Source organism: Pholis gunnellus (assembly GCF_910591455.1).
Source record: "Pholis gunnellus genome assembly, chromosome: 7".
Classification (NCBI taxonomy): domain Eukaryota; kingdom Metazoa; phylum Chordata; class Actinopteri; order Perciformes; family Pholidae; genus Pholis; species Pholis gunnellus.
This window is the reverse complement of record NC_136533.1, coordinates 3,116,363-3,139,898: the sequence shown is the minus strand read 5'-3', so window position 1 is coordinate 3,139,898 and position 23,536 is coordinate 3,116,363. Positions and strand designations below refer to the sequence as shown.

General features: G+C 45.3%; 1 protein-coding gene across 2 annotated transcripts in view; it reads left to right on the top strand.

The window, feature by feature from the left end:
• Window positions 1–23,536, top strand: part of met (MET proto-oncogene, receptor tyrosine kinase) — a 64,742-nt gene that overhangs the window by 20,430 nt on the left and 20,776 nt on the right. For both annotated transcript variants that reach the window (XM_079163657.1, XM_079163656.1), the window contains exons 3-11: window positions 3,446–3,649; window positions 9,176–9,304; window positions 9,491–9,667; window positions 10,538–10,695; window positions 11,221–11,335; window positions 11,475–11,611; window positions 12,864–13,028; window positions 13,754–13,853; window positions 23,301–23,510. In XM_079163657.1, coding sequence (XP_079019783.1) covers window positions 3,446–3,649; window positions 9,176–9,304; window positions 9,491–9,667; window positions 10,538–10,695; window positions 11,221–11,335; window positions 11,475–11,611; window positions 12,864–13,028; window positions 13,754–13,853; window positions 23,301–23,510 — 1,395 coding nt within the window. The remainder of the gene's footprint in view (window positions 1–3,445; window positions 3,650–9,175; window positions 9,305–9,490; window positions 9,668–10,537; window positions 10,696–11,220; window positions 11,336–11,474; window positions 11,612–12,863; window positions 13,029–13,753; window positions 13,854–23,300; window positions 23,511–23,536) is intronic.

The window sequence follows — 23,536 nt, the reverse complement described above, 5'->3', positions numbered from 1 at the left end:
ATTAGTGTGTCTATACGCACACACACACACACACACACACGGGACCCCAGGGGCCGCAGTGAGAGTATGAAAACGACATTAGACCACGCGGATCGTCTTTCACCCCCCCCCCCCCTCCCCCTCCCCCTTCTTGACTCTTCTGAGCCGCGCCGCGAGGGCTTTAGGAGCCCCACGACACCGAAACCCTATCGCCACGTCGTTGTTTTTGGGGACAATGGCTGCTGGTTAAGTACGGGGCAAAAGGTGTGCGATGTTTCACGTGTCTGCCCCACGGTGCCTGTTCAACGGCTGAAAGATGTAGAACATCAGGGGCGCTGGCCAACGCCGTAAATCTTCCAAGAGACAAAAGAGAAAGATGAAAAATGAGTTTTTAAGTCAACTTCAAATGGAATCAGAATTACTAGACATTTATGGTTTTGTTGATATACTCAGTGATTACTCATGCTTTAGGGCTGGGTATCAAACCTCATTACTTTTCTGAAGTGTTAAGGTACTGACAGTGTAAACGTTTCTGTCGGTAGTCGATGGAGGTTGTCATTGCTCTCCGGAGGAACCCGTTCGCCTCCGTGTCGGTGTCGGTGTGACTTCCTCTAAAACTCTCTCACCGAGCAAAGAAGCAGCCGTGGAGAACGACGGCGGCGCTTCAAGCGGAGCTTATCAAAACAGCCTTTCCACCGTCCCAGTTTCATTGCCTTGATCCTCAGACATACCTCAGCTGAAGCAGAGGAACGCCTCCAAGACCCTTTCCCGTCCTCCTTCCCATCGTCCTGCTCCGCTTCAACCGAACAAACCCCCCAAAGTCCTGTTTGTTTGCTCTGAAAATAATCAGCCCAGGGCCTGTTTATTGAGCCGCGTGGCAAAATCTCCACAGCGATGACGCCTCTATCTGTTTTGACAGATTCTCATGTTTTTTCTGTTCTGAAAGTGCAAAGTTACGATGGATCGTATTTTAAGCTGAAGCTCTGGGTAAAGACATTTTAAAGGTTTACTTCGCACATCAAAGGGCTTCCTGTCCATCATGTGTGAGGATGAAGAGACGTTTCTTCTCTCTCAGACTTCAACCCTCAACTCTTCCTACGTGTCCATATCTTCATCCAACTTCAGTCACAAACTGTTCCTTCTCATCCGGTTTGCACTCTCTTTAACCCTGAAGTAATTCAGTGCAGATCAGTTGGCTGCACCGACTCGCTAAAGACATCCAACGTTGACAGCCAGCTTTCAATTTCCTCCACATTTCTGACTGCACCGTTGTCTCTCCAACGTCTGCCACTGGCTTTTGCTTCTCGGTTGGCTAGATGTCTCTGCTTTTTCTCTTCCTCAGCTGTGTGATGTCACCGAGAAAGAAACTCTCCTGATTTATTACTCCTCTGTTCTCATCTTCAAAGCTCGCCTTTTGAGATCTACACCGAACAAATGATGCAGCGTGTTTCACACAAACCACAAATAGTGGCCTCGTTGACGAGGTAGCGCTTTAGGATTTAGAGGCAGAAAGAGATCAAAAGTGTCTGTAAACGATTAAACCCAATTTAGTTTGATGCAATAAGATCAGTCTTTACCCTTAAAGGGACAGTTCACCCCACAATGTAAAGTACACATTTGTCCTCTTACCTGTAGTGTTGTTTCTCAGTGAGATGGTTTTTTGTGTGTAGAGATTGTCTGCTTTCTATCCCATGTAATCAGACTAGATTTCATCAAAGTGTAAACACATTAACCACATTGTCTCTTTCCAGCAGTCATGACATGCTCAAAACAATCAGCGGACCATGTTGTGAGCCGTTTAATGTAGAAACTATTCGTTTCAGCGCTTTGAGCACCACAAGCTGAGCGCCTCATAGTCCCGTTTATACTGGAGAGAAGGAAGACGATACCTACGGCCGATACCTCCAAAACTCTGCAACTCCCATTGGAACAATCTAGATTGATGCTAAATAGCATGTATGCTATGTATGAGGAAAAATATGTATCTTTGATTTTGGGGTGAACTGTCCTTTTAAGGCCCTTTTACAGAGTGGCGGCGATTTCTGTCATGCGGATTATTTTTACCTCAATATATTTTTCCGATGTCGTTTTTTTTTCCAGGAGAGAGTGAATAAAGGAATCGCCCAATCATGTTGTGCAGAATGTTTTTAGCTGCGTCTGTATTTCGGGGAGGATCTGTAGGCTGAAACAAGAGGGCAAACTTTATTACTCCTTTCAACCTTGACAAAGGCAGCGCGGACCAGATCCACTCTGTTACCTTGACTTATAAAATTCCTTTTTCCCGCATTTCTGGGTTGTTTATCTGTGTGTCTAAAAGTCACAACAAAAGGTGAAAACTATGATCACAAACAATTCCCCGAGGAAAGTGTAGTTTCCTGCTAAAACTTCATGCAATAACGGCACAGTGAGGTCGCTTTGAAAGAAGCCGTCCACAGGTCCTCATAATCACTCTACCTGTACCCCCCCCCCCCCCACACACACACACACACACTCCCCTCTGACCACTTTGTGACTCCAGTGAAGAGGTCATCATCCACTGAAGCTGAGAAAACAACAGAAAGCTCAGGACTGGTCAGGCGACCAGGTCAAGGACCTTAAGAGCCACAAGAGGCCCGGCACCCTCTGGGTCATTAATAATTAATGAAACCTGAGGCTGGGACAGGAGGCCATGACTAAACACAAAAAGAGCCGGAGCAGAGCAGCGAGAGAGGGGGGGGGGGGGGGGGGGCAAAGGCCCTGAATCCAGCTCTGGCTGCAGTCCGTGCTTTCACTGTATGCTCCAAAGGCTCCAGACACAACAATCTGCACAACCCAGCGACGTTTGAAAAGCCAAAGAGGGGAGCGGACGGGTTTTTGGTTCTAAACTCAAGTAGAGAAAGTAGAGATGTGGTTGACCAGTTTGGATGAGGGAAGAAGTTATTTTTCTCCGTGGAATAAAAAAAGAAAAACACAGCATGAAGGTCTTCTCTTTCCCATGAAATCCTGCCGTCTCCTTAAACTTCTATTCGACAAAGCGTGTACTTGCCCCGGAGGTGCGATCACGCCGAGAGACCTCCATTACGAGCACGGCCTGATGAAAGAGTAGCTGGGGGGGGGGGGGGGGGGGCTTAGGAGGTTTGGTTCTTAACCCTCCTCCCATCTGGGGCCAGATATGAAAGAAGATAGCCCAACATGATATTATATAACGAGGAGAGCAAAGTGTTTGGATAAGGAGATCTGAATCTAGCTGGCGATTCCCAGTAAAAAGAAATGTCACTACTTTAAAGTGGATGTTCTTCAATGTTAAACATGACGTTGCTGACATTTCTTGGCTGCGCCTTGAATCGTATCGCTATCACGCCCGCAACCACAATAAGAAGCTCTCTCCACTGTTATTCTTACTGTAGATTTTGTTTTTCTTGGTGCACTCCGCGGGGATTTCTTCTTTCTAACCCGAATGCCTTTTTTTTTTTCTTCTTTTGTGCAGAGTTCATCGGACGACTGCGGCCCACACGAGGGAACCCACGAAGGGAAAGAGGGCGAGTACCGCCTGCAGGTGACCCAGTTCGTCCAGAGACTCGAGTACTGGCACAAAGAGTTGACGAACACCTTGGTTACGTCGATCACCGTGGTGCCAGTGCACGGCCGTACGGTGGCGTACCTGGGCACCGCCGACGGACGCCACATACAGGTAAAGAAGTCGCTTTCACAATAAATGTCTTTAAAGGGTAGGAGGATATCTTTTACTGTGGTTTTACGTGGTCGTAGCTGTGGCTCTGTACTTCATGTGATGTTCATATTTATACATTCTTTCCCAGTTGGTTGTTGGTGGTTTTTATTTAAATTCAAGTGTGCTTTTGCTCTTCTAAATCTGTGGGTTGTATACTGTGCTGTACTTGGCATGTTTGGAGTGAAACAAGCGCAAAATGGCAGTAAGTCAATACGTCCGAATAACAAATATAATTTAAGAGAGTATCTAATAAGGTGAAATACATGTGGTTGCTGGTTGCTTTTTGCTATTGTGCAACCAAACTCTAGCTGCTTGTGGAGGCCGTAAATATACCTGTTTACGTGTTTAGGTTCGGGGCCCGGTGGCGAGTTTGCGTCCCGAGACCGCGTTCATGTTAATCTGTCCGTGCAGGAACCAACATTTACATGGGAGATACCAGCAGTTAGGCTTAAACAGAGAGCGGCTTCCCCTCGCTCATTGTCCATGTAAATTCGGCAGGATGTTGGTATGTGAGCAGTGAAAGCGCTCCTGCTGGAGACTCGACACACACACATGTCAGCTCCAGGTGCCCTCCGCTAGCAGGCAGGTTGTGGGAGTCTGTGACCGAGCACCAGGATCTTTCTGTTTGCACAATTTGCCTACCTTTGACCTGAGCTCATCGAGCCTTCCGAAAGGCCCGCGTTCCAGTCTGCCATCTGAGCAAACAGTCCGTCTGGCCTATCGTTGTACAAACCAACAGTGGATTACGAGCTCCTGATCGTTTGTCAGCTGCTTTCAACGTCTCGTGCGTGACCTGTCGATACCGCTCAAGGCTGGGTTGCTCCAACAAGGACTCACGTAATCTGAAGATTAGTTTAGCAAAACAACATTTAACATTAAACAGAGCTCTGTTGCACAATTAAAAACTAATCTCTGTTTAGTAAAGTGAGTAAAGTTAAAAACCAAAATTAAAGTTGAATCAATATAATATCATTTTGTAGCTTGTAGGTCAGAAGATGTTAAAATGAGGCTAAATCAGTCAGTGTTTAGTGAGAATATGTTTTCATGACGTTCCACACTCAGACCTGGCACATTGGATACATTTGTAGCTTTTTGGTGCCAGTGCACCTGCAGCGTGATGGAGTCAGCCCGTTGGAGGTCCGTTAGTTGCATTGATGTTGTGCTGATCATCAGGTGAATTATAGCATGTTGGCATCCAGCTTAATTAAATCAATATGACGAGGTCTGCACGTCAACCAGTGACTCACTCTCTCTCCCTTTTCATGTACTGGTTTTTACCGTGCACTCCTGCGAGGCTTACAGCTGCAGAGTGAAGTGCAGCGAGGGGGACGGCGTGTCGGTGCGTCGGTCCGGCGAGGGGCCCCGAGAGAAAAAAACCCAAACAAGACACGTAAAGCGAAAGCTGAATTACCTCACGTGTTTTTGAAACACAAGAATGAAAAAGACACGCATGGAAAAAACAAAAAAAGGCGACAGAGACGTGGAACAAAAAAATAAAGGGCCGACAGCTGCATGGTGGGGGGGGGGGGGGGGGGGGCTTACAAGCCGAACGGCACGTTAATGGTGAACGGCGGGCTCCGCTGACACGTTCACTCGCACGGTATTTTCTACTCGCCGTCCACTGCAGCTGTTGCCGTGTGTTTCTCTACCATCACCCCCCCCCCCCCCCCCCCCCCCCACACACACACACACACACACACACACACACCTCACCACTCAGGCTTCTTCAGTTTTTTCTCTTTTGGTTGTTTTTCTCTTTTTTATAGTTGGCTGAATTGGCTGAGGCTCATTGTTTGAGCAGCTGTCCTGCACTGCAAAACTCTGCATTTTATCAAATATGTTCTGCCTATCGTCTGACAGAGGAGCACCAGAGGCAAAGATTCAATGAAACCATAACGCTGATATTGTACAGTTCTAGTAAACGTTACCAGGACTGCACCAGTATTGATGATTTAGGGATACAGGGTTCAGTCTGATCGTGCAGTACAATGAATACAGATTAAATTGATTAGATTTTTTATTGAGTTAATAGATAAAAAAGGGAGAGAGAGAGAGAGAGAGCAAAGAAAGAGGGAGGAGCCAGAGGAAGAAAAGGGGGAGAAGGAGACAAAGCAGGAAAGATGATTCCAAGAAACCCAAACCAAGAAAGATCTTCAGTCTCATTTCCAGTGACATCGTCCTCCTCGTTCATGGAGCTTTATGTTTTGGTTCGACTGCAGTCTTTTAACTTTGGTGTTATTGTCAAAGCTGTGGCTAATAATCATGTTGTGTTGCTGTATTGCGCTCTACGTACCGCTCTAGAGTCAGTGATGGACGTGTCAGTTTCAGGTTCCGCTTTCTCGCGTCTTTTCAAAATAAAACCAAGCTTGTTCCCAGGAACTTCACAGTAACGTAGATTTAATTTTGCAGCAAAACGTCTTTTTTAGGTTTAGGAAAACACCATGGTTTGGGTTGAAATAAGTATGTTTGTTATGGATGTAAGTTACGTAATAAAAGTAAGGTCAAATAAGTCAAAGCTGAATTGGTGATGTGAAGGACAAAGTGAGATTATTACCCAAACATCCGGCTTCAACCCTCACCTACTGTTCTGTACTTGCTGATAATGTGTAAGCAGTCTTTCTGTCAAATGAGGGATTCTTAGCTGCAGTTTAAGAAGGCTCACTTTAGGTTTTACCTTCTTTTTTTTGCCCTGTACCTCCAGGCTGCCTTGTTCCCACATCGCAGCACTTACTGTGTTGGGTAAAATGTGATTATAACGGATATAAATGACTCAAGTTGTAATTAACTGGAATAACCCATCGAGCACTTTGCTCATTGCTTTGCAGTTTCATTCACTTTCCTAATTTGCTCTGATTTTTTTCTAAGCCGTGCACTTGAACTGTGCGACCCTCCGGCCACCTGCTCTCTCCCAAAGATAAGCCACAATAAGAGTCTGTGAGAGGTGTTCGTCTTTGCCTTCCTTGGCAGCTCGTTTCATTGTTGGCGCAAGTAAAATAAAAATAAAAAAAGGAACCTGTCAACTTTTCGTGTACTTCGTTTTCCTGGTCGCTCCCAGCGGGACGAGACAAGCGGCAACGTGGAGTCGAGGCAGTGAAAGAAAATAGTTTTCTGGCTCAGGAAGTGTTTCCCTCGGCTTCAGTTTGAATAACACAGTGGCCGTGTTTGGAGGCCAATCCTCCTCCCCCCCCCTCAGCCTGCTGAATACAATAAGCTGTAATTTACACCACTGTTACCTCCAGAGAGATGCCTGTTGTATGGCCTCGTCCCCAGCGGAAAGCCACCCATTATGCTCGCTGTAACAAAGCCGACGTTGATCGTGACGGCTCCAACAGAGGGAGGAATGACGCTGGAAAACAAAAATCTGCCAACCGACAGAAATCACATTTAAAGTTCACAACACAGAGGTGTTTACTGGAATACTCCTCAAACCGTCAGGGCTTTGTTTTTTGTGTGTGTGTGTGCGTGCGTGTGTGTGTGTGTGTGTGCGACAGGGGGAACTGTATAATTTGGAGGGCTCGGTGTAACTGGAGCAACCACACGCCCCATTAGAGACCCTGTTCTGTTCCGTTTGCTCCCGGGCTTGTAATTGCAGCATAACCGCAAATGATAAATGCTGTTCCAGGTGTGTGTGTTGACTGCGTGTGTGTTGACTGCGTGCGCGTGTGTGTGTGTGTGTGTGTGTGTGTGTGTGTGTGTGTGTGTCTGAAACACCGACCAACATGTCAGAGGACACAATGTTTCCTCCCAGACCAGTCTCTCATCTCTCTCTTAACCGTGGGAGGAGTAAACAGGTTAAAAGTCTCTCTTAAGACAATGTGTGTATTTCAAATGAATTGCAATGAATTCGAGACATCAATGTTTTGTGTCTGCAGGCGGTTTTAAAAGCTGCTGCAGAGAACAGATTTTTATCTGTCAAATGCAAATTGCATGAAATCTACTGAAAAGATTTGAAGTGTCTCTGACTCCAGTGAAGCGAGGCGAGTCATTTTGAAAAGGTATTTATTGTACCCACAAAATATATGATGCATAACATACACTTTACTATTATTTTAAAAGCACTTTTTGGTAGGGGCCGGTGACAACGGACCTATTTATTCAATTATATTCTATGTTTACATACATTTTATAATGGACCAATTTGTTGCTGCATTAAAAAGGTTTGCACTTAAATAATATAATCATTCCTGTTCATTTTTGTCAAGTTGCTGGTGTACGGTTTATTACTTTAAAGGGACAATTCACCCCAAAAATCTAAAATACACGCTTGTCCTCGTACCTGTCGTGCCATTTATCAATCTAGATTCTTTTTGGTGTTAGTTGCTGAGTTTTGGAGATGTCGGCGGTAGAGATGTCGGCCTCCTCTTCAATATCAAGAGATCATCACTCGGCTTGTGGCGCTCAAACACTCAGCGGCGATGTCTCTTTGCAGAAATCATGACCCAGCAACTCAAGATAACTCACAGACATTGCTGCGAGCATTTTCATAAAACACACAGACTCATTTGCCGAATCTTCGCGGCTCGAAAGAAACTTCGAGATCCATGAAAAGTATTCCCGGGTACAATATTACCAGGAAGGTCTCGGTGGAAACCGGTCACTAGTGTTAGTTACACCTGTTCCTTTCCTGCTGCACCGATTGATACGTCTAAATCGAGAGAGGTCTGTCAAAACATTTGTTTCCTCGACATGACTCTGGGCTAAGAGCAAACATTTTAACTCTTTAAGTGAAAGAAGAAAAGACGACACAATCCTGGATCGTATTCCTTTCGACCAAACTTCCCCCAGTCGAGGTGTGCTGGCGCCGCGCCAAAAAAAAACGGGTTCCAGTTTTTCATCCTGAAGCTTGGTTTGCCTTCAGGCGATGCTGAGGATCTATTGTTGTATATTTCAGACTCCGTGTGATATTTCCTTCTTTTTTAAATTCACGCTGCGTATCGGTGTACAAACACAGCGACGACGGGGAAACAAGTGGAACAAAATCCCGCCTTTTAACCGGCTGTCCTCAGATGACCTGCGGGATTATCTGATGAGAAAATGCAAAAAAAAGCAAATAGATCATTTAAGGTGGATTTCTGTGTCATTTACTCATTCAGAACAGATTACATTTGAATGCATTAATACAGGTTACTAATATTTCTTACATGTTTTGGAGACTTCACTGTTCATAAGAGATCTAAGGTTGTAGCTTAGCGTCAATAACTTGATACTTTAGTTAAACAATGTCTGGTTTAAAGCTCACTATCTGTAGCAAAACAATAGTTTGTCTATTTGCAAGTTAAATGTCTTAGAAAGAAGTATTCTTCTTGAAGCATTTTGAATATTACCTCGCAGGGCAGCTGGATTCTCACGATATCACGCGAGAATCCATCTTGTTGGCCTTCAAGTAATGCGTTTGTGAGCTTGTGATACTTTAAGGCCCGGCCAGAGTCACAATAAATGAATAACCCTTTTAAGATGATCTCAGCGTCCTCCTCCTTCTTCTTTCAGGTGCTGTTCTCCCGATTTGCCTCCCCACATGTCAACTTCCGGCTGGACTCGAGACCCGTGTCTGTCGGCGTAGCGCTGCTGGACGCCGACGGCTCGGACGGAGCCGTGCTGATGGCGACAGGAAACAAGGTGGGCCGGGAACCGCAGAGATTAAAGACCTTTTTTTGGTTCTTTCCTCAGCAAAATCGGGAGCGTCATGCCACGCAGAGAACGCTATTCTACAGATTCAGTAGTTTAAGTCTGTCCTGTGTTTCGTGTTTCTTCATTTCCGTCCGACGCACAAACAGACTTTCTCTCGTCTTCCTCTCCCTGTAGATCACTAAGGTCCCTCTGATTGGCCCCGGCTGTGGTCAGCTGACCACCTGTACTTCCTGTTTGCTGTCGTCGCGGGTGACCGAATGCGGCTGGTGTGACGGACGCTGCAGCCGAGCCGACCAGTGCCCCCCCCCCTCCCTCTGGACCCAGGAGTTCTGCACACCTGTCATCACAAAGGTAACCACACCTACCTCATAATATTTGTTCTGAGCTCGTGCAAGTGTGCTCCTAACTTCAAATAATTTGTTTGAATAACCAGCATCAACATGATAAATGCCACGAGTGCAATCTCATGATAACTGTAAATTAGCATAATTAACGCTCCAATGATCCATGAAGGAAAGTCTTCTCATTTTGAGTTCACATATTTTCATGTGCATTAGAAAAGCTGCGTGGAAGCTAAATTCTATAAAACATATTGTGACGTTGCGAAACGTTGAACTTGCACGAATAAATCAGCTGTTTGTGCCCTCGGCGTCTTCTTCACACAACGTGTGAATGCTCGTCTTTGTCTCCAGACAACATGACACATGGACACTAGATCGTGAGATGAGATGACTTGTTTTGTTTCCGGTTCTCATGCGAAGCCTCCAGCACCAACTTAAGACAAAACTGCGCTGTGGCAGAGTTTATTTGCTCCACGCCGGTTGATAGAAACCTGCATGAATTGGCATTCCTTTTTTTTTTGGTGACATTCCAAAAGTTTGAATGTGGTCGGGATCAGTGCCTTAAAGCTGCATTCTCTCTAATGTCCACCAGGGGGCGACTCCTCTGGTTGTATAGAAGTCTATGAGAAAATGACTCTACTTCTCTCTTGATTTATTACCTCAGTAAACATTGTAAACATGAGTTTATGGTCTCAATCTCTAGTTTCAAGTCTTCTTCAATACAGCATGATGTTCATTTAGTAAATTCTGGTCCATTTAGAGTCACACAGACCATAAAGCAGGGGATGCTTTAGGGCGGGGCTACATGGTGATTGACAGGTCTCTACCAGTCTCTACCAGACTGAGGAGTAAATGTTTAAAATGTTGTGTTGTGCGTCAGGTGTTCCCGACCTCTGGGCCGATACGAGGCTCTACGGTCGTGACGATGTGCGGCAGCAACTTCGGCTTCGACAAGACGGAGAGCTTCAAGGCCTCTGAGGTAACGGTAGAGGTGGCGGGAGCTCCCTGCAGACTGCCCCGACAGGACAACATCAACAGGTGTGTGTGTGTGTGTGTGTGTGTGTGTGTGGTTCTTGGGGGTTTTCCTCCATGTCTTGCAAAAAAATACATCTCATGCCTGTGAGTTTTTGTACGTCAGTGTGCGTGTTAGACATTTAGAAAATGAGCCCCACGCCGTCTGAAAAGAGAGACAGAGCGGGTGTTTACGAGATAAAGAGACTGGTACACTGGAGTCTTATAGGGGAGAGCAGGAGTTTAATAAGGGGGTATTGTGTTGAAGGAAGAATGTTAAGAACCCCCCCCCCCCCCCCCCCCCCCCCTCCTGACTTCCCTAACTGAGAAATTGCTGGGAAAAATCTCTTTCCACTCTCCCAAATCCACTGGGGCCCAATTCAAAAGCCCCTTTTTGCCACAAACAACCTCATTACAAATTGGGAGGAAATAATAAAGATTGCCTCTTTGTGCGGTGGATCATCATTGAGTTAGGATAAACGCTGATGGCTGTGGTGGAGAATAATGTGTGGTCTGTGTGCTGTCTGGTGTGGTGGGGGTGTTTGTGCTTAGGTGGACTGTGATGCAGTGTTCCCCAGTGTTCAGTGGGAACTTCACCCCGTCGGGACACACGGTGAAGGTCACGAGTGGCCACAAGGTCGCCACGATGGAGGGCTTCACCTTTGTGGTAAGAAACGCCGTCTTTGGTTCCGCTCTGTGCAGAATTACGAAGCTTTTGAATGTGACATGAGTTCAACATATATTCACATATGTATGCAAAGCGCGATGCATTAAGTCAGAGTTGTTGAAAGTGCCTCTTCGTCCAGGACCCCGTGATCCACGAAATCTTCCCGACATTCGGGCCGAAGTCCGGGAACACCATGCTGACCATCAGGGGAGCCTTCCTGGACACCGGGAACAAGCGCGAGGTGACGATAGGGAAAGCAGCCTGTAAGATCCAGAGGTCAGTTCACAGCTTTTCTTTTGTCCTTTCTCTTCCTGCATAACAGAAAACAGCTCTTCAAAAGTAAAGTGTATCAAGTGGCTGTGATACTTTCTCGACCTTTTTCTTTATTTCCTAGGAATGAATTGTAGATGTTGTACAGTACGCGTACTTGCCACCCCCTTAAGAATTTCCCGGTTTCCTCGCTGTGTCACAATTTTCCTGAATTTCTCCCGATTTCTGACAAATCTTTACACCGTTTTTGTTTCCTTTTCGTTACCACAACCTGTTTCTGGCCCTGTGCATTGTGTATAAGCCCTACTGTTTCCACTCACGACAACAATACAGCTTCAACCAAAGGTTGTTTATCGGCGGAAGAGAGCTTCACAATTAAATGAGCAGGATCAACTGAGATACTGAGGTTTTTAAAAAGCTTGCTCCCTGCAAATCAAATGGAGCGCCAGCCGTCGGGGGGGGCGATCCAGATGTTTTGGCTTCACTTTTGGGGAGCTGTCACCGCCGCCGTGCACGCAACCTCCAGCGGCTGTTTATATATTATTTATGGGCAAAATGCACTGAATTCAGGTCAAAGTTGGACTGACGCTGACGCAGCAAAAAGACGCCGTGGCATTGCGCAAGCTATTTGAAATAATGGGTGAAAGATCACAGTGGTGCCATTGTTTTCTTTAAAGAGCCTTCAGTGATTGAGAGACTGAGAAATGGAGAGTGAGGCAAAAAATGAACAAATTAATTAAAAGCTGATGGATATTAGTTTATTTCAGAGGTTCACGTAAGTTTGCACCAGAGGGCCAATTCATTCTATATTCTTTGAGAATTAAAAGTATTTAATTTAAAAGTATTTAACATGAAAATGCTGTTGCAGTTCTACAGTACTTCCAATTCTTTAAAAGTCACCAGAATGCAGGAAGCAAAGTCTTAACAAAGAACCCTGAACCACGCTTTGGTTTTCCAAAGTCTCAAGATTGGCAAGTTTGACAATAGAGTACATATGTTCTGCAGGGGGATTGTGTTTGTTAAACGTACTCAAATGTGTCTTTTTTTCCTGTGAGCTGGAGGTTAAAGTCGGTCAAAGGTCTTTGTTTCTCGCTGTTTTCCTCATTCTGTCTCCTCTCCCACTCAATCGGGAATTATCTGCAGGACTAACGCGATGCATGAATGGAGGACAATGGCTACCACTGTACATGCTAACACAACAACATATCCTGTGTGTTAACTCATTCCCCCCCCCCCCCCCTTACCACCCCGACCTCAGCCTGACGTCCAACATGCTGACCTGCAAGACGCCTCCGCACGCCGTTCCCTCCCAGCAACCCGTGAAGCTGACGGTGGATTGGGTGGAGCGTCTCGCGCCCGTCCCGTTCACCTACAACCAAGACCCCATCATCAACAGCATCCAGCCCTCACGCTCCTTCATCAGGTCAGTTATGTTCACTCAGAATGGAGGGGGGGGGGGGTTCAGTCTTAAAGCCGTTTCTCACCAGTAGGATGAGAAAAAAACGCGGTGAAGGAAAATCCCTCATCTGTTATCTCATATAAAGACCCGTCCAGATGGAAAATGTCTGAAAACATGTGACATCTCGAAGTACGAGGGGGGTCTTTAACAGCCGACTCTACCGGAGCACCGTTCAGCCGATAACGATAGCAACTAAAAACGTCCTATTGTCGCGGTTTCATTTTTCTTTGGTCAAACATATATTTACGAAGTCTGCCCGAACTTTATTTCCTGCGCAAATGTTTTGCAGATAATCCCAAGAAAATGTTCCGACATAATTATAATTTTTTTATTTCTACGGCCATTTTTCTGACGCTAATCCGTGCTCCACATCTGTGTGTTGGCCAGCTCTGAACTTCTTACATATTTGGATTTTTCAGAAATGCTTTGGATGTCACTATTTGTCAATGTCAATGTCTACATTTCCTCCTAATTTGAGCTCTCGCGTGTTTCTTCCCCTGAGCGGAGGAACAGAAGAGAGAGAGCGAGTGTGACTGAGGGGGACAGATTCATGCTTTAGCTTTACAGCAGGAGGAAACGAGTAGGAGGTGACGAGTGGCTAAACTGCTAACGCTAACAGCAGGGTCCCTCCCAGTGGGGATCTACTGTGTCTCTGTCTGATGCTAACGCTAATATCCGCTTCACTGTAGCGGAGGATGCACGGTGTCGGCTCACGGCTTCTTCCTCCAGTCCGGCCTCCAGCCCCAGATGGTCCTCACCACGGGTCAGGATGCCGAGGTCTTCCATGTGGTGAGTACAAGAAGGGTGTCACATCCCGAAAATATGAGGTATCCGTTATTTGGATTACAAAGTTTGCACGAGCTGAGTTGAGTTTAAGCTTTGGTGAAGCAAAGAAAGACTCGTCTACAAGTGTAGACCTTAAATTCATTCATGAATTGTTTGGGAAAAGGAACTTTAAAACACTCAGGAAGTCATTGCTACTTTGGAGACAGACGTCTCTCTTTTGCATCTCTGCACATCAACTTTCCAACACCTGTTTAAACATCACATTGACATCATAAATAAAAAACAGTTTTAATTTAGCATTCCTTGAGAAGAAGTGGAAATGCAGGAACTTTCCCCAGGAACCAGGATCTAAATTAAGTTCTGTAGACATTTTAAAAAGGTTCCTGGTTCGGGGTGTGGTACTTCCTGAAAGTACAGGAACTCTGAGGCTGGTGTTTGCTGGGACGACCATCACTGATTGGTCCAACACACACAGCACCGCTGCATGCGTTCATAAAACAAGGAAGTACTCTCATATCGATTTAGGGGGTTTCTCTTTGTTTGATGACAGTAAAAGTAAAGTTATTCTCTGCTCAAAAAAAAAAAGAAAAGACAGAGAACAAAACAGAGAGCAAGCTGAGAAGGCGAGCAGAAGAAGAGCCGTTGACGGAGGCATTTAGCTTTTGGGTTGTCCGTCCGTCTGTCCGGTCCATTCTCATGGACGCAACATCTCAGGAACGCACGGAGGGATTTTCTTGATATTTGGGGTTCCATCGCTGACAAATTTGCCTTTTGTACAACGGAAATAAAAGTAGTTGTGCCCAAGAAAATTGCACACAAACCAATTGCATCAGCTTGCATTAAAATAATAACAAAAAACATCTGAGTTTGGTGAGAAAGCAAGAAACAAGAAAGCACAAAAATAACCATCAAACACTCAACAGATGATGGTTTCATTTTCCTCCTCTGGAATTCATTCATTACATTGTGCCTCAGTAAATACTGTCAGTAAATGTCTTCTCAGTGAGACAAACACAAGGTTTCTTAAGACGTGTTTTTCAGAACAGGTGGACACACTGAACTGAACTCGAAAATAACTCAAATTACCAGAAACTTCTTCTTTAGTTCCTGCGTCTCCTTATATGGTTTTTAAAAAAGATCCCATTAGGAATATCACATGTTGAACAGCAGGCAAATACCTCGCTGTCACATGCATGGTATTGTCATTATACAAGCTAAACCCCCCCCCCCCCCAAAAAAAACATCCAGAAGAAACAGAGAAAAAGAGTTCTAGACAACGGAAAAGAGCTAAAGTGTCAGACAAACTGGAGAAGAAAGGAAATGGAAAATCCACGGTCTGATCTGCGGGATCCAGCTGTCACGTCTGACGCACGGTAGCGGAGCGAGACCTCGAGGACGCTCCGGCTCTCCTCAGCCTCCCCTCAGACTTTATTCTACTTATTGGTGGGAAACGATACTGCGAGCTGGAAGCATGTCATCGCTCCCTCAGACTGGCAGCTGGCTCGGAGGTGTTTTAAATTACCCGACCCTGACACTTTCACCGCGCTGTCTGCAGGCCATCAAACATGTCCCGGAATTGATGTAGTTTAGTTATAAGGGCCTTTAAAGTGACGTCGAATGTGCAAACTGTCATCCGGGTCATAAGTCAAAGTGCTTGGTTTTAGTAATAACGGTTTTAAAGGGCTGATCGCAGCCATTCTATATGTTGTAATATAGGATCACGAAAATGTGAAATACTCGCCTGCTAATATTTTGCATCAAAACTATTCATACTGGCAGCGATGCAAATTTGCAGTTGCAGCACTTTTTCAATGAAAGGTTCAAATAGATTCATGCAGTCAGAGGACCAACTACCAGGACCCTATAGACCCAGATCAGTCTGTCTGAGGGAGTCTGTGGTACCGACTGAGCTCCTGTAACATCCTTTATTGAGTTTCCTTTAAGTGAAATGCTCTAAGTGAATTTGAGTTCCCTCTGGTAAACAGTCACTCTGTCTGTATGTCTCGGGCTTTTATTGTGAAAGTAAGAACAGAAGGAGATCTGGTCTGCGCTGCCTTTTGTCAAGGTTTAATTAAAGCAGTAATACTTTACATTACATTACAGTCATTTAACAGACGCTTTTATCCAAAGCGACTTACAATTCAGATTCTATCTCATTCAAACACCGTAGGCACAGCTACGGGAGCAATTTGGGGGTTAAGTGTCATAAGTACTAAAGATGGCAATCTTGGTCCTGACTATGAAGACTCCTTGTCTTTGTACACAGGAGTGTACATTTTGAATATGTACACTACAGTGTGAACAACGTGCGAAAGCTCAAATAAAATGAATTTACATCACCTTTTATCCACGTAATATTGCCGTTCTCTGTTAAAGTACTCGTGACAAAAACTACAGAAAGAAACATATTAACGGGTGAATTGATCGAACACTGCTTGGAACATAATTAACGACATGAGAAGAGTTGGACCTTCACTTTATAACACGGAGACAACATTCAGGGGAAATAACAACAATTGTCTTCAGCCATAAAAGAGTCGGTGCTGTCTGAAGTAATGATGACATCACCACAGAAACTACCTCTGTGACCTCGCTGACCTCCTCGTCCACTCTCACAGCTCGCTCAGATAACCGACTCACAGCTTCAGTTTCATTGCAGTTGCTGCTGAAGCGATACAGCATCCTCTGAGAGAAAACGGATAAATGGAGGAAACTTTTTTATCTATTCAACTGCACGAAATTCTCCAAAGTAAATCAAAGTAATTTAACTTCTTATCGAGTCCTGCTTTACATCAGCAGAAGTGAAACCTTCAGAAGTCTTTACACCAATTGAGGACTTTTTTTAAAACAGCTTGTATTTCAGTAACAGAATCTTATTCTTTCAGAGCGAAGGTGCCACATTTCTTCGTGAGTCACAACAAACAAACGGAGCGAAGGTGTGTTGTTCTCAATGTTGGCCTTTGGGAGGCAGTTTGAGGACAAGCAGGGCTTTGTAGTGATGTTATCTGTCATCCTGAGTCACTCGCTGCTGCAGGTTCAGTCAGGACATCATAACACGCTCAGTAAATATGCACACACACACACACACACACACACGCTGATACACAGCACGTATGACTTCCATCTCTAAACTTCACTGCATCGCTTAATCCAATCCGTCTTTCTCCCCTTGTTTGTCTCACACACACACACTCCCTGCAGTGTCTCGTCTTTCAGTTTCCCTTCCCCTGGTCATTGACCTGTGTTCAGGTCAGCGGTTGATGGGTCTCTGGAGAGCTCCGGTCTCTAAAATCAGGTTTATGATCCAAAAATTTGCCGCTTCGCAAAATCCCTGATTCACCCGACACCCATCTGGACTCGCGTCTGCCTCTGAGGGTCGACGGTGTGTTGCTGCGCGTGGACGTTTCCTCGGTCAACTCTCTCTGGGTGAATTAAAAGTTGTTGTTTTTTAAACAGTTTTAAACAGCAAACTGGACATTTTAAGGCTTTAAATATCTGTTTGCATTGCATGAAATACTCTGTTAGTGATCACATACTACCCTGACTGATTTATTTATTTATTTTACACATGTCTGTCTTTACACTGGCAAGAGGTCAGGCGGTGTTAGGGATGCACAATAATTAGAATATCAATCACAGCTTCCTTAAACTAACAGCCAGCCAGCAAGCCCAGATGTTACAGCTTCACTTGTGCGCTCACCCTGCAGCGGCAGCTTCAAGTGAAGCAGAACCGTATTTCAAGTCTTATCGTGATGTAAAAAGTGGAATCACTTCCAGTTTTAATTAGCTCCTAGGAGACGCTCTGTCATCTTATTTTGATGCAAAGATTCGTACATTAGCTGGATTCTAGCACAACGTGAAAATGTGAAAGTGCTTAAAAAAAACGGACCGGAACCGCGCTCATCGATCACTAAGGTATCATTTCATTAAACAAAACACTTTTTTTTTAGGATAGGCATTGAAAGAAATAACAAATTATTTTTGCCAAATAAGAAAAAAGACCAAACATGTGTTTGGTGTTTTTTCTGGCTTGTGCTTGAGTTCACTGGGTGTAATTTCACCTGTAATCTTAGAGGAGTGGGGTCACCTGGTGCTGCAGCGCGGTTTACACCAGCAGTCAGGGTTCACTTCACTTTCAGGTGTTTTTTTTAAATCCTCTCCGTTAAGATGTGACGAGTAAACGACTCTCACGTGACTGAAAGGCGGCGCGTCGAAGAGGACCCCTCTCTCCGATATTGTATTTGTTGTTTAAACTGGAATAACAGAACAGAGAGAAACAACAAACACAAACTTCTAGCTCCCGAAAGAGAGAGCGAGCGCATGAAGCCAGCAGTGTAAAATAAGGCTATCGTTGCTAATGATTTAGGATGGGATCATGCCCCGTCGGGGCCCAGCTGTCGCCTGTTAAATTCCTTCCAGTAAACGGGATGAGTTGAGGCTCAGCCTTGGGACGGGACAGTATGAGTGTCTTATTGTCTTAACCCCTCAAAATAGAGGGACGGGTCTCTCACACACACCGACCGTCCCAGAGGTTTTTCCATCGGCACCGTGGGTAATGTGAGCCAGCATCTCGCGCCTCCGGAGCTGAACCCTTAAACAATACGATGTTCGGTGCAGTTGGTGAAATCTGTTCTCCCTGTCGGGCGGGAATTTACAAGATCTGCACATCGGAGATCGGAGAGAAGGAAGAAAACCAAGACGTTCAGGGGTCTCAGTCCAACAACCACCCAGCGTTGACTTGATATCTGCCTCTCAGATCTCCAGTAAAGCCTGGTCTCAGCCAATCTCAGCTTTCCCACACACATGAAAGAGGTGGTTTCTTTTACGATCCGTCGTGAAAAGCTGGCATGGTCACAAAGCTTAGGGGGGGGGGGGGGGGGGGGGGCTGCACATACATGAAAAAACAGTGAACATTCACAGATCACTCGCAAAACAGATGGAGTGCAGCAGTTCTTGCTTTGCAACCGTCATGTATGGTTTGGTTTGGCTTCACCGTATCCTGACACCTGTCACCTGTATTCAACAATCGGCTCGTTTCGTGTTCGAGTCGTCTTCCAATCTCACCCCAGCGGGCTCGATCCCTCCTGCTGACACCTGAACGCCTCACGAAGCCCTCTTCCCTTTCCCACAGCGGGAGGGTTTCTGAGAGGACGAAGAGAAATGAAAGTGAACGCGTAACGTCTTTAGCATCTGTTGCCTCCACACGGCTCTCGACATGGCGACAGCTGAGGCCGGCGGCTAGCGGCTAACAGTGCTGACGGAGCTAACGGTGTTTACCTGAGCATGAATCCTCACACAACGGTTTGTATGATATCTCATGAAATGTAAAATATAATCGTGAGTTTTCCTACGAAACACAGCAACACACTCGTTACATTCATACAATCCTCTCCAAATATACTTACGTGTAATAATTACTCACGTTTAGGCAACAAAACTACTCTGCAGTGGGCTTTTGTTGAGTTACGGCACTATTTTGTCCGTAACGGGTGGATGAGGCCAGCTTGAACGGTGGGGGAGCCGGATGGTGGACGTTAGGCTGACGGCGAGCCGCTCTCATGTAGAAAACCCTTAATGTCGACTGCGACATCGAGAGAGCCGCTGATGGGACAATATTCTATAAAAGTTTTGGAAAAAGAACCCATTGCATAGCGTCTATGTGCTGTCAGTCCGACTTTCTTAAATGGGAGTTTAAAAAAGGCCGAATGGATTACGTCTGGGAGACTTTGTATTAACAGATGTCAATCTGTACCTCAGAGAGTATCGTTAAATGATTAATGATTGCAGGTTAGTGCTGGTCTTTGGCACAACGGTAAAACAAAAGAGTTGAATGTCTGAAAAACAAACAGAGATAGCAGCAGAGTCCTGGAGAAAAAAAAAAGGAGAGGATGCAAAACACATTACGTGTGGTTGCAGAAGAAGAAGAAAGTGAAATGTACACCTCAAAATCTAGATAATAAGCAAAGACGCAGCTGACCTGGAGGCCGTGAAAGCCAAAGAAAACAATAACACGACGCAGCGTGGTAGGAAACGCTGCTGGTATTAATCACTCTCCATTTGACAGGCACTTTTGTACGTGGGAGCTCCGTTATGACTTGGCCTTTTTCACAGGCTGTTACACTAATGATCCTTCAGGGACGGCGGAGGTTTTTTCTTTTTTTTCGGGGATCGCTGGTTCTCTCATCACCCCGCAGTGAAAAGCTCTCGGCCCCCGGCTCTCTGAGCGATTGTATTTACAGCTGCTGCCGACCTACAGCCCCTCACCTCCTCGGCCTTAAATAAGAGGAGACGTCCGCTGAACAATGAAACTGACTGATTTTTCCACTAATTCACAGGATATTTTTCCTTTCGCTGCACCCGTGGGAGGAGGAGGGAGGAGGGAGCGAGGGAGGGAGGGGGGGGGGGGGGGGGGGGGTACCCACCCTACAGTCCCGCTCTACTCGCTCCATATTGGTGTGTGGAGGTTAATTGGATTGCTTTTGTTGGGCGACCCAGCGCTCATATTGACACATTCAACGAGCATGTGGGTATTTTTAAATGATTCCATGTCTTGTGTGTGTGTGTGTGTGTGTGTGTGTGTGTGTGTGTGTGTGTGTGTGTGTGTGTGTGTGTGTGTGTGTGTGTGTGTGTGTGTGTGTGTGTGTGTGTGTGTGTGTGTGTGTTCGCGTGCGTCCATCTGGGCCGCTGAAGCTCACTGGGGAGGCAGATTAGGAAGCGTACGAGGAAGTGTCAGCGACAGAGCTGCTGCTACTGCAGGCAGATATGATTTCAACCAGTTTGTTGAGTTTTTTTTGTTTTTTTGGGGGGTTTTGTGTTACAAACTTTGTAGACCGAAGTCAAAGAGGGCAGCAGGTTCCTGACTGCTCTAAACTTCAGAGGATGGTTTGTTTTATGTGGTCTGTTTTATTTCACACAATTAAAATATAGATTTAGTTTTGTTTCTTTTGGTGGTTTTCAACTTATTGAACTCAAATACACACAAGGGGTGAGTCAATATATATATATATATATATATATATATATATATATATATATATATATATATATATATATATTCAAACAGTTTTTATCTTGAATACTTTCACACAGAACATCCAAAAACAGAAACGCAATTTCTTTCCGTAACAATGTGGATTTTCCTTTCTCACTGTTGAATAAAGGCATCAAACCAATCAAGATGTCAAATTGTATTTCTCCTTTCAACCTCGACAAATGCCGCGCAGACCAGATCCATTTCTTCCATTCTTACCTTTCACAATAAAAGCCCCTAGATCAACAAACTGCGTAACTCTTAACCAGAGGGGAATTCAGATTCACTCAGTACAATATGTTCCAGTAACTTCAGGCTGCGCAACAGTTTACGTCAGACAGACTGAAAGATGTTGCTCTGGGCGATGTGATCCTGTGTAGTTGGTCCTCTGCCTGCAGGAATCTGTTTGAACTTTTATTGAAAAAGTGCTGCAATTGTCAAACAGCTGCATTGCTGCCGGTACGAATGGTTTTGATGGAAAATATTCGCCCCTGCTGAAGTAGTTTCTTTTAACATCGTGACAAATAGAAAAGGTTGAGGCTGAAGCCTTAGATTATAAACCACTGAGCACCTCGTGTCTGTCCTCGTGCACCAGTATCCACTCAAGGACACGTGTACCTTTTGTAGCCCAAAAGATAAACACACGCTATCATTGGCCACCGCCGCGCAAACATCAGCATCGATCTCTCAGCGAGCAGCCAAACGAGTCCGGTTTGTTCTGAGCGTGGAGGAATATCACCTCTTATAACTGCTGCGTATCGATGTTTGCTCTGCGTGATGAACAAACCACAGTCTCCGTGATAAATGAAACACATCCTCCTTTAATTGTAACCTCAGCTCGATCGAGGAAATATGGAAGATGAGACGCAAACGAGGGCGTCTGCTGTGATCCATGAGTGAAACAGCGTATCGACGATAAAAAGAGGATAACAGAACATTTTATAAACACTTAACTGCTCCCATTGCTCGTATCAACAACAGCTTTCACAATAGTGTACCCATTTATTTTCCGTTTCCCTTTTTTATCGTGTATTGATTTCTTGTTTCTGGGAACGTTGCCCCAGATCCAGATCCCAGTAACTCCTCCATTTTGGATGCTGTTCCTTCCTCAGAATTCTCTCCCATAATCTGTTGGTAAAAGGGCGGACAGCTCAGTGGCTTTGCTGTTTATTTACTTTATTGAAACGTAGGCGAGAACAGAGTTAGACGAGCCACGTTGCAAACAAACAATACTTTGTACTTGAGGCTTTAATCTAGATTTAAAGTGTTTCTGCTCAACTGTCCACCGGTTCTACCCTCCAGGTCAGATAACTTTACTGTTGAACCAGGGAAATTTAAAGGCTCAACTGCACCAAAGTCAACCATATTTGCCATCATAATAAACTATAAACAGACTAAACGTTTCAATAAAATCACCTCGCTAGAGCTAGGTGATTAATCCAAAAAAACAAACTAAATTCGCTTTTGGGATTTTTAAGTATCAACGATTATGAAAACCAGCTAATCGAGATAAAACAATTATTGATCCGCATCGATGCTGTCATTTTGTCATTAAATCCAGCGCACCCTGCCTTTTTCAGTTTGAGTAATCGTGATCTCAGTACTGACCAGAACAATCGTGACGTTTGCCCTCGAGCAGCTCTACATTGTGCTACTCGGCTGGTATCGGGGTGTTCAGCACACAAGCTTATATTCAACCTCCACCGTACTTTCTTCTGCACAAGTTCATTTCCATCACGCGAGAGCTTTGTGCCACAGAAACAGGACAGGATTCTTCTAACACGGACATGAAGTCCAAGTTCCTCTTTAGCAACCCAAACCCAGGCTGATTCGAACCTTAATACGGTTTAGATCTCTGCCATGTAACCGGAGAAGTCAAACCTCAACAAGATGAAACTCCGCCACACCTCAATAAAAAAGGACTTAGGGTGTTTCTGTCTCTCACTGGGGGTTCTTAGTGAGCTCAAAAGCCGGGCTGAATCTCTGTTGTGCCCTCGGGCCGTGCGTGTAAACACTGTAGAGGCTAAAAAAAACAGGTGGCGTCTCATGTGAAGTGTTGAGGATTAAAGAAACTGCCAAACGGAGGATTACCGCACGGTGGTTCTGCATAGTGACGGAGGGAAGACCTGGAGGGAGCTGAGAGGTAGAGGTGGGCCGGTACCTCCTTTATGCATCAACGTTAGGGGTGCAACAATACACGCATTTGTATTAAACCGTTCGGTACGAGGCTGTCGGTTCGGTACGCATTACACACCGAACAATTTGTTTGAATAATACCATTGAGTTGACTCAAAGGGAGCATGCTCTCCCTGCAGGCTGACGTCTGGCGGAGATAACAATATCGAAGGAGACCAGCTGACAATCAAATGTTTGTGTGTTCCCTTAATAAGCTTTTCATTTGCCTGCCTCTCTCGTTCTAGAGCTGTGTGTACGGTGAGAACCGGACGTCCATCCAGTGCACCACGCCCTCTTTGGCCAAACTGGCTCGACAGCCGCCCGTGTTCACCAAGGTGGCGTTTGTCCTGGACGGCTACTCTACGGATCAGTGGGATCTGATCTACGTGGAGGACCCCCTCTTCCAGGACCCCAAACTCACCTCCAAGGACAACAAGAGCATCGTGGAGCTCAAGGTGAGACTGAAGACGAAATATTTCTA